Genomic DNA, 11,852 nt, shown 5'->3' with positions numbered 1-11,852 from the left:
GGGGGCGTTGATGTGGACCAATCACTGTGATGTACACACCCCTGCTCATGCTTAATTGTAATATGTAATATGTAATACAATCTCTACACAATCAAATTTTTTTTTTAAAGGAAGAAAAAAATAGTAGTTCAGCACATGAGGACTGAACACACCACTCTACGAACAAAGTCTTGTGCATTACCAATTGAGCTAATTGCAAAAACAGTAAATGTTGGAATTAAATGGTCAGTTGATGATGTTCTGGCCCACCATCTAATGACTTGAAAAAAATTTGGCCCGATGCCAGACTTATTTGCCGACCCCTGATTTCCATGAAGAGTCAGTATAAGAAAAAAATATAAATTTCTTTTTACTTAATCATGCAAAGCTGCCATACAGGAGTTACAGAACTACAATATACGACTGGAAAAGCAGTATAATAGGTCTCCTTTAAGAGAAAAATCATTACTTTTACTGGATGTAAATATTGCACTACTTACGTATTTATTATTTTATGCATTCATAATCTGTTAGGAAGCAGGTGGTCAGCTGGTCCCAGGTCTGCTGGTGCTTTGTTATCCCACAGCAGCACACCTCCACATGACTCTGTTCAGAGCTGATTAATGGCTAACTACAACATGCTAGTACGGCTTTCAGATCAGCTAATATTTACAGATGATATTGCACCGTGCAGCCAGCCCGGTCTCATCCCAGGGCGTCTCACATGTCGGTATCTGACATCGTTGGATGAGTACATGTTGTGAAGTCAGTCCATCAGAGAGACCATCAGTAGCTGAAATCATTGCAGTCACACCCACATCAAATAAAAGACAGATGATGATGATTGCTTTTACTTGAGTACTTGTTTTTGCAAAGTAACAGTACTTTTGCTTTAGTACAGTTTTTGGCTACCCCACCCACCTCTGCCGATACGCCAATCTGTGTACATGTCATATTGGGGAAGGGTGGGTGGGGGTGCCATGGTCTTAAAAACATTGGGAACCACTGGTTTAGGCACTTAGTACTTACTTCTTACTGACTAATTACTACATTACCCCAAAGCATGTGAAGTAAATGTGTTGGACTTTGAACAACTTGACTTCTCTTGAATAATAAAGCGCACCATTCCTCTGATCTATACAGAACTAATTGGCTCAGTGCAACGGGCATGTAGGAGGTCATTCCAACATTAAATGGTCAACTTGGGTTTATTGGTAACACTTTAGATGACAGTGCAATTTAAAGTGTATTTTTCTGTACTGATGGGGTATCAGTACAGTACGTATGAATAGCAACATATAGGTACAAGGGAAAAAGTTTTGAAGTTAGTGAATAATCAGGTAACAATGTATACTGTAGGTATTTTTACTACTGGGCACTTTATTCTGTTATTATAAGGTACAGTAGCAACAAAGCTAGAAGTTTGGGGGAAGATGGGGTAATGAGTCCTATGTTTTATTCTATTATATCTATATATTATATCTATTATTTTTATATATCTACTTTTAATTATCTACTTTTATAAATCTTCTGTGATTTCTTTTAAAAAATATATATGATTTAGAGCGGAGGGGTGCAGATGATAAGAAAATTAGGAGGAGCGCATAGCTTTTTACTGGGGCATGTGCCCTGTATCCATGTGCTGTGCCCCAGTAAAATTGTCAAGACCCCTTGGCATTGTTTTTGGACGTGTAGGGCTCCACGGTCAAGTTAGCAACAATTGGCAACATCTGCAACGTCAAGTTATAAATAATATAAATGCAATGTCCGGTAACACTCTCAAAATAAACTACTGATTAATGTGAGGCTCATACATGTGTACACGAAATTAAACTTGCGCATCCAGCTGAGAGCTGTGCTACAGTCTGCAGCCGGACTTTATTGCATTCCAGCAGCAACATTTGTGGGACCAGTCCAGCACACAAATGTGATGGCACTCATAGGCACAAATCATTTTAAAACAAGACAGTGATTATCTGTCGCTCAGTGAAGGTTTAGTTACAACTCTGGACTAATGCAAGGCAGAAAGCAAGTGGATTCACATTGACTATTTAAATGTTGATTAGCAGCACAGACTGGGCAATATGGATGCACATCTCTCAGTAAATAATAAACATCATTTATTCAGTCAAGTCACAGTATAAATTATAGATGGATAATAAAAAAAATAATTATCACAGTATAACAATATAACAAATGTTCAATAAATATTCAATAAATGTTTGATCTTATTTATTTGAATCTTGAATAAATTAGCACTTACTTTTTCTATTAAGATATTTATTTTGTTGAGAGAAAAGGGACAAAAAAGAATCAACTTAATTTTACTTGTGCATATTTGGTGAAAGCAGATTTTTATCATGATAGTTCTGAATGTTCTGCCTCAGATTTGTGAAGTGATCCACTGTTTGGAATCAAGTGTTCTGACCATGAAGAAAAGTTTAAAACCACAATTAAACATCTGGTTTCTTCAACTTTCACTAAGTATGAAAAATCAGCCTTTAAACTCGATAGAAGTACTTATTTGATATTTATCTTGATCATTTTCGATATCAAATAATAGGAAATTTTTTATCTTGAAAACATTTTTGTCCATATCGCCCAGCCCCAGTATAAATAGTATTTTAGCTTTAAAGATGTTAAAGGAGACTGGGGGAGCCAGTTTGAATGGGCCTGATGCAGCTGATAACAATAATATCTAGCAAGTATTGATATCTATAATTTACAGATGCTGGATCATAAGCCAGTAATAGCACAGTTGATCCAAATCCAGTACAAGCACAGACCCAGTCCAGACGTCTTTAGCAGGTCACACAGACCCAGGTGAAACACAGGCAGCCACAGCCAGCGATGTGCAGCCAGCAGCAGTCTTAACAGAATTTGAGGATTTTTCTAGAAGAGGTTTCCATTCAGGCTTATAACAGAGACAGACTGTTTTAAAGCAGAGGTAGTAGTGAGAGCAATACAGTGTCAGGTGTGACTGTGCAGCAATGGCAAATTGTTTACATGGCTCTCAAGTCAGGTAGGAGTGCCATGACAGAATTCGTCTTAGGTGGTGACATAGTGCTTTCTGACCTGACAGAGCCAATATTAGGGAAGCTGGTTAAGTACATACTAACACATTTAATACACTTCAATCAAAAATCCCACATTTCCCTGGCCTGTCTAATCCAAGGTCACTTGTTGTCCTCACAATTGGTGCAGCTTTTCTGGCTCACTTACATTTCAGAAACTAAAGCACCCTCTCATTCCTAAATCTATACTGTAATAGCAGTCCACAAAACGGCTGTTAGTATTTTTATTATGTAGGTATCTTATTGTATTGTGCAGCCATAAGGAACACAATATGTGCATCTTGTTCATAATGTATATTTTCTGTTTACATTATACTATTGCACACATAGCCTGTAAACTCCTGACTGGCAGTGAGAAGCTCTGGACCTGCTAACATGCTGGTCAGAGTCCGGGAGATGGTGCAGCCGGCTGCTTTGAACAGGGACGATAAGAGTCTGTTGAACTGTGGCTGGTAGTGAGAAGCTCTGGACCTGCTAACATGGGAGGGAGATGCACTCAGCTTGTCTGTATTTCAAACACGAATGAAATCATAACTCTTGTTAGCTTCCAGCATAGATCACACTCCATACTAATTTGGATTTTGTTTTGAGGATCAGGCGTGTGTATTGCGTTGATCTAGTTGTTTATTTATGTCAAACATCTTCTTACCATAACTGGGCCGTCCTCACGATTTAACAGGCTGACCATGTCATTGCATCACCAGTGTTTGAGTCTGGGACCTTTGTTGCACTCACTTCCTGTCATGGCTGTATTATTTCCCATCTGATATTTCTTTTTAAACCCTCTACATATTTTCTTACATATACGATTTCTTCTCATTGTCTTTTAGTCTTGGTTCAGGACAAAAAAAATTAATTCCTTTCTATCCAAGAACAAGGATGAAAGGACAATGTTAGGCTCACATATCAGTTTGACTGTCCCCGTGGGGTGTATTTAAAACACACACTGACTGCATGCCTCTGCTGAAATGGGAGAGTCCCTAAAGCATTCCATTGGTGTCATGTGACATGAATAGACACTCTGACAGCAGCACTGTGTTTTAAAAAAGAAACCTGGTACAATGATAGAAACTGGAGCACTGTATCACTCTATCCCTGACAAAGTATCATATGTTGATTTTTTATAAATATATTGCAATGTTGTCAATAAATAAAAACTAAATCTAGTATAAAGTACTTTAGGTTAATTTACAAGTAACACAGATTCAACTAAGCCCCTGCTGCTGTTTTACAGGAAAGCCTGGAGTACATCTTCCTCATCATCTTCTCTATTGAGTGTTTCCTGAAGATTGTGGCCTATGGATTTCTCTTTCATGCAGATGCATACTTAAGGAACTGCTGGAACATTTTGGACTTTGTGTGTGTATCTGTTGGGTAAGTTGATGAGCTACAATGTTCTAACCAAGCAGCAAACTTTCGGTTTCAACGGTGAGGACATCTAGGAAGTAGCTAAAACTGCAATTCATCAAGTGGCTACTTGTGGCTGGCTGCAGAAGGGAGTCTCCATTGACCCCCATGTTAAAATGCCCAACTTTACAGCAGAATAAAACAGCCTGGTTCAAAAGATGGTTAGTGTATATTGCTAATTTTGCCCTTCATGACAACTGTGAGGGGGGTGAATTTTTTGAACTCACCTGTTTATATTATATTAAGCCTTAAAGTTCTGCATTATTAGGGGCATGACCGCTTTGATTGACAGGTGGCTTGTGTTGATGTCACTCCTAGCCATATGACTGCCATCTGTTAGCTCAGCTAACACAGTCAGTCCCGGAGGTTTGTAGCTCTGCCTGTTTGAGCCTTTTGGACATTTCTTCATGCAAATACCAGACGAATAATGGCAGGCTGTGCGGTTAACAGTAGAGAGCGACCATCAAAGACGCCTGTGCTCCAGTTGGTGAGTAAAATTCTAGTAAGTAATTTATGTGTTCACAATAATTAGCAGGTGCCAGCGTACATAGCTAGTTAGTTTAGCTTATTATGCTTCTTAGCCAGATAAGAGCAGCCCGAAGCTGTGCTAACGATACTAAGTTAATGGAAGTGTCTTCTAACCACTGTGTTTAAAGATTTAAGGGATGTCCGCAAGAAGAGAGAAGCCCAAACTTTCTGGTGATGATACTTTGAAGAAAAGGCGTCTGTGTGAAGTTGGAAAGTAAAGGCTCAGCTCTCAGTTATCGTTAGCTGACGTTATGTTAACGTTAAACTTTACAAACGGGCAATGTTAGATTTGGCTTTGTACTGTAACAGAGTCACTGTTCATTTAGAAACTAGTCAGATACTATTAGGATAAGTGGCTATACCTGAGGGACGTGAAGGGTTGAAAGGCAGAGAGCCGAGCCGAAGTTACTGTTTAAAAATGATATAACGTTATTATTCTGTTGTGGGGTTCATCAGTGGGGATGATTGATTTGAAGTACATATTTAAGAATGTTTAGAGTCATTAATAATTTATTATTACACTTAGTAGAAGTAGCATTCCTTGAGATTCAGCAAACACTCTGAGGTGATAACCACATTTGATCACCATGCGCAGCGACATGTCTGAAAAGGAGCTTAAGAGGTGAATGTATTATTTGGCAGGACAGATTTTGTAGGCTACCTGCACAGATTTACATCCACCTTTTTTGTCAGCATATAAGTGTTATCTCCCGCGAGGTGCAAGCTATTCTCTGCAGGCATGCAGAACTCTGCACCTGTGGTGAAGACATGGAGCTGGGCTATAACTAGGGTGATGCTCCTGAGTTTAATAAAGCCAGGTTAGTTAGGGCGATAAATTAGGTGTGTGAAAGCCGCTTCTAATTTTGTTTGGGAAATTAGAATTCGCCAAATAATATGTAAATATGCTGAGGTGATCTCAGAGTTCAGTAGCTTTATGGCTCTTTGGAAGAAGCTGCTTAACTGTCTACCAATTGTTGTCTTTACAGGTGCCAGAGGAGCTGATTGCAGAACCCTCCAGATGTGATTAGCTGTGTCCAACTCTACAGGAGAGAACAGGTCCAGCTCTTCAGCTCCTGCTTTGCTCAGCCTTTTATTTTTACTCACCACCTGAACACTACTGATGTAAAATGATGATGAAATGATGATCCTGGGTTTTTAATTCAAGCCATACAAAACTACTTTTGCAGTTGTAACCTTTTAATATTGGTGTTTGTTTAGGAATAATTTGTTATAAAATTTATCAGACTAATTATACATAAAATAAAATCACATTCTTCATTCATCATCAGTTTCCTATGTTAATTGTAAATGGTGTGATCTAAACTCAACAATATATTATAGTTAACAGCTGTAAATGAAAATATTAAGATGTTATTTATAGGCTAACATTTTACATATGTTAGTAGAAAGTAAAAAATGAAAGGTTGATGTTATATACTATTTTATTTGACATTTCTTTAAGAGACAAATGTTACATTCACTGAGAAGTTACTCTGTTGTGAAAAACAAAGAATTATCTGCACACTGAATAGTTTTGAAGCCCTGTACGACGTGTAATTTATTGCGACCTCTGAGAAGGTCTTGTGTGGTTTCCATTGTATAGATACACCTATTTAGTGCATTCGATGAGCTCTGAGAGCTCAGAGTTTGCAACATCACAATAAATACTACCTAGTGGGATTCATAATTTTAAACTCTGTGCAGATCATTCTTTGTTTAAGCACTTACCCACAGGATGGTTTGGATGTGCACACATTAGTCTGTGACTTATAGCAGAGCAGCAAGCAAGACACTCTTCAAAAACTTCAGGCTCTGTTACTGGGTGTATGGCTCCTTATTTGTTGTAAAGTATAAGGTAGAAAGTAGTAGTAGTATTAGTTTTTAAGTAAGCAGGAAAGACAGGGAGTGCCCTATAACACAAATATGGGCAATATTTAAAACTCAAAGTAAAGAGAGGGAGAGAACGCCTTTCCATGTAACAGCACATGGAGGAGGCTTCCCAGGTCTCTGCAGCTCTCTGGCACCAGGCACCATCTGATCCACAGTGTGACTCTGGGAGGAAAATTTCTAATATATATTTTTTAATTTCTAATATTCTAAATATTAAAACACTGAGGCATCAGTGTTTTAATGTTGACAGCACTATTATGTCACATTCGTGGGAGAAAATGGAACATAGGAGACAGTCTTTAAATGTTTTTGTGTTGTCCTTCTATGGCTGACAATTTAATATCTGCTGTCAAATGTCCCGTAGCCAAGACTAGTAATATTACTTACAGTTTAAGCTGTGTGTAGCAGACGTGGAGACAACAGAACCTCAACAAGAACCGATCATTTGTCATAATAAATAAACATCTTATGACAAATATAAAAAGTAACATTACCTTTCTCTCTCAAGTGTCTTATTCCAGACAATAATCACGGACAGCCCTGCCGACAGCAGCAACGTTACTCAAAATAGTGGTGTGGGGTATAATTAACGTGATAAAAGCCATGACTATTGTTTTACAAGCTAACTTAAGTCAAGTAACATATAATCAGTTGACATCCAAATAAATGACTCGTAACTAACATTATACTTATGAAAAAGGGTTAATTGATTTGCTTCAGATTGTTCGTTTGACATGTAAGTTAACTGTTAATGTTGGTCTCAACAAAATTGTGTTGCAAAATAACATTTCCAAATTTCTATATTAAAAAGCATTCAAATTTCTATATTAAAAAGCCATTGTATTGTAATGTCATTAACAGATAAGTTAGTTATTTTAATATTTTTTAGGTATCTTACCTTGACTGTTGCCTTGTAAAAACCATAAACTGCTAACAACATGGCCACAGGTTCCATCCTCCACCATACAGCACTGGGGGTTTAGAAGCTACCTCTGCTAACGCAGAGTAGCTAAAAGCTTTAGCTCCTTAGAGTGATCTAGCTCGGGCACGTTGAGCTAGGCGGGAGTGGTTTCAGCAACACATCACTTCAGCTTCACCCACGACCCGCCTCTGCCCATTTTTGGTTATCTGGGAGTGACATGCGAAGATGCGCTGCCAAGAGGGCAACGACCAGTGCCACACTTATTGATCATGTGATCAACTACAGGTTGACAATGAGAGAAGTTGGACTGAGAGTCCAGCCCAACTAGGTTGTCGCTTTACAGTGGCATCCATAATTTGAACCTTCAGAAATTAGAACAGGTATGTAACAATCTAATGGTTATTTCAGCAGTACAGTATTTTAAAATAAGTATTATTGGTTCACAATAAAAGTAAAAAGTATACTTTTGGTTTATGTATGTTTATGGTTTCCTTTTCTTGTATGCTGATTTATACAACACTTTGCTACTGTTACAACAGTAATGTTTTCAATGTTTTTCAACATTGCATTGATGTTTACAGTGTACTTTTCAGCACCTCTCAGCAGATTACTTTCACTCTAGAACATTGTATGGAAATGTACACATAAGTCTATGAAAGACAAAAGAGCTTTAGAATTAGAACAACAGTGTGTAAATAGTATATCCAAAAATATATCTATTTTGCAAAAAGTATTTGCCATCTGATGCAAGTGCTTCATTTTGGGATGTGTTTATGGAATTTTGAAGGACATATGAGGCATTTTGCATTTTGTGTGAGCAGCTTTGGGAATTGTGTGTAGAGTTTTGAAAAAGGAGACATAGTTTTGAAAACGTGTAAGCAGTTGTAAAAACTGTAATATAATGAGTAGCAGTAAGACGATTCAATCATAACTGTACTTACCCATAAATGTTTCGACAGGTTCTCCCTAAAATGTCCTCATGCTGGTGGTCACAGTGGTAGGCCACTGGGACAGATCCTGCCCTCCAACAAACATACATGCCCCCAAACAAAACCTGATGTTTACCAAAGGAGTTTTACAGTAACATAAACTGAAGCTGGAGCTCTGTCAGTGCTCACTGGCTGAAAAATGATTTTTGCCCTGGATACAACCCCAAAACAACACACTTTTGAATATATAGGGAGCATGATGGAACCAGGATTTTATCCTCCATCTCTCAGGTTAAACCCAAATTTTGAAGAGCAGGAGACAGCAGGCTCTTCATGCTTTTTCCTGCAAACCTGCTCAGCAATAATTAAAGTAAAATACTGTTTACCTTTGGAAAGCTGTGCAGCCACTCGCACTGTGCCAGCAGGGCTTGAGTGGTTGCAGAGGCTCATGCTCAGCTCTGTACAAGTTGTCACGACCTTGGATTTCAGTGTGGTGTTGTTCTGCTATTTTGTTTATTGTCCTTTCTGTTTTACCCATTGCCTCTGTGTTATTGTTTAGGTTTTGTTAGTGGATAATTTCTTCCTCTTTTCTGTTGTATTTAGTTACATATATCCTTGTGTATTGTCTGGACAGACAGGTGTGATGTGAACCAGTTCAGTGACTTGTTGATGATACCAATGGAGGCTAGATGGTCCAGGAGGATATTGTGAGAGATGGTATCAAAGGCAGCAGTTAAATCAAGAAGGATGAGTATGGTAAGAAGACTTGAATCAGCAGCCATCAGTAGGTCATTGGTGACCTTGATTAGGGCTGTTTCTGTGCTGTGGAGAGGCCGAAAACCAGATTGAAACTGTTCATAGAGGTTGTTGATGAGATTATTATGGACCTGCGCAGCAACAGTTTTTCTAAGATTTTTGAGATAAATGCAGGTTGGAGATTGGTCTGAAATTATTTAGGTCGTTGGGATTTGCACCAGGTTTCTTTAGTACAGGGGTAATAGCAGCAGATTTGAGAGAGGAGGGGACATGAGCAGAAATAAGACAGGAGTGGATGATGTTAGTTATAAGAGAGGAGAGGGAGGGTAGGCAGATTTTAACTAGATGGGTAGGGAGAGGGTCAAGCTGGCAGGTGGGCCCTAGTGTTCCCTTCATCAGATGATATCAGATGAGTGTAGTATTTGCTTTTTGCTGCAGAGAGGGAATCCTTGTAGTGCAGCATGTGGTTGTCATAAATGTCCTTGTGTCCCTATTGGTGGACCAATAACCATCAGCTCCGTTGGTGGTCCAGCCGACTCCTGCTCCCTGAGTCCAGACCGTGGTCCTGCCGATCCCAGCTCCTCGGGTCCAGTCCATGGTCTCTAGCCCTGCTGTCCGGTCGCCAGTCCTCAGCCCTGCTGTCCAGTCCATAGTCCAATCGGTGGTCTGCCCCCCGGTTCCAGTCGCCGGTCCGACCAACGCCTGGTCCTGGTCCCTTGTCAGTGCTCCAACTGACACCAGCGCCAAAGGCTCTGTCGGAGGTCTAGCTGACTCCTTCTCCATGTGTCAAGTCAATGGTTTACAGCTCTGCTGTCCAGTCCATGGGTCCTGCTGCCCTGTCGCCAATCCTCAGCCCAGCAGCTCTGTCTCTGGTTCCTTGTACAGCTGCTTGGCGCCGGTCATCGTTCCAGCTCTGCCTCCAGAGAGCCCTAGCCTTCAGCCTCGACCTCTGCCTAGACACCTGAAGTGGTCTCACCTTTGTCGGCCTCTGGTGGGACTCCGCTAACATCAGCGACCTCTGGCGAGACATCCAGTGAGGTGTCACGACCTTGGATTTCAGGGTGGTGTTGTTCTGTTATTAGGGCCCGAGCACGACCGTGTGAGGTACCTATTGAATTTGCTCGGATTATATATTTTTAGGGCCCGAGCACGACCGTGTGAGGTCCCTATTGAATTTGCTCGGATTATATATTTTTTTTAGGGCCCGAGCACGACCGTGCGAGGTCCCTATTGAATTTGCTCGGATTATATTTTTAGGGCCCGAGCACGACCGTTTGAGGTCCCTATTGAATTTACTCGGATTATTTTTTTTTTTTCTTTTTTCTGCAAAGTAGGCTCAACTGACATGGCCTAAACATACTCGAAAACTCACCAAAATTTGCACAGTTTCGCACATGGGCGTTGCAAAATGACTCGCTAGCGCCACCTAGAAAATTGGAAAAAATTAGCCCCTCGTTCACGTTCAACCTACATCTACGAAATTTTCTGGGGACATGTATCGTATCAAGACGCACAAAAAAGCCTCAAGAACCCATAGCCTAAAGTCAACAGGAAGTCGGCCATTTTGAATTTTATGGCCATTTTTGGATGATTTACACACTTCGTACTTTAACGAACTCCTCCTAGGGATTTAGTCGGATCGACGTCAAATTTCTGCTGTGCCTTCTAAAGGCATTGACGATGAAAAGTTGTGCTATTTGCGCGTTTTCGTCAATGGGCGTGATACGTGGCGTCGATGATTCGCCATGAAACAGGAAGTTGTTGTAACTTCAGTGTACATGCTCACATCTGGACCAAACTGTACATCTAGGATGAGAGTCCCGCCCTGAACACATATACATGCTGACATTCACCCACAGTCATAGCGCCACCTGCTGGCAATAGAAAGTGACCTTTAACGAAGCAGCCCCCGCCGCATGTTTCACCTACGTGCACGAATTTTCTGTGGTACGTGTATCTTGTCCAGACGCACAAAAAAGTCTCTTGTAGCCATAGCCTAAACCCAACAGGAAGTCGGCCATTTTGAATTTTACGTCAAATTTTGGATGATTTACACACTTCGTACTTTAACGAACTCCTCCTAGGGATTTAGTCCGACCGACCTCAAATTTGTGCTGTGCCTTCTAAAGGCATTGACGATGAAAAGTTGTGCTATTTGCGCGTTTTCGTCAATGGGCGTGATACGTGGCGTCGATGATTCGCCATGAAACAGGAAGTTGTTGTAACTTCAGTGTACATGCTCACATCTGGACCAAACTGTACATGTAGGATGAGAGTCCCGCCCTGAACACATGTACATGCTGACATTCACCCACAGTCATAGCGCCACCTGCTGGCAATAGAAAGTGACCTTTAACGAAGCAGCCC

General features: G+C 40.3%; 1 protein-coding gene across 1 annotated transcript in view; it reads left to right on the top strand.

The window, feature by feature from the left end:
- Positions 1-4,114: 4,114 nt before the first annotated feature.
- The window catches only part of LOC123987112 (dihydropyridine-sensitive L-type skeletal muscle calcium channel subunit alpha-1-like), a 70,760-nt gene continuing 63,022 nt past the window's right edge, over positions 4,115-11,852 (top strand). The window contains exons 1-2 of the mRNA XM_046075725.1: positions 4,115-4,156; positions 4,288-4,427. Of these exons, the coding sequence (XP_045931681.1) occupies positions 4,115-4,156; positions 4,288-4,427 (182 nt within the window). The remainder of the gene's footprint in view (positions 4,157-4,287; positions 4,428-11,852) is intronic.

Source organism: Micropterus dolomieu, linkage group LG18, assembly GCF_021292245.1.
Source record: "Micropterus dolomieu isolate WLL.071019.BEF.003 ecotype Adirondacks linkage group LG18, ASM2129224v1, whole genome shotgun sequence".
NCBI lineage: Eukaryota > Metazoa > Chordata > Actinopteri > Centrarchiformes > Centrarchidae > Micropterus > Micropterus dolomieu.
This window is presented reverse-complemented; position numbering and strand designations above follow the sequence as displayed.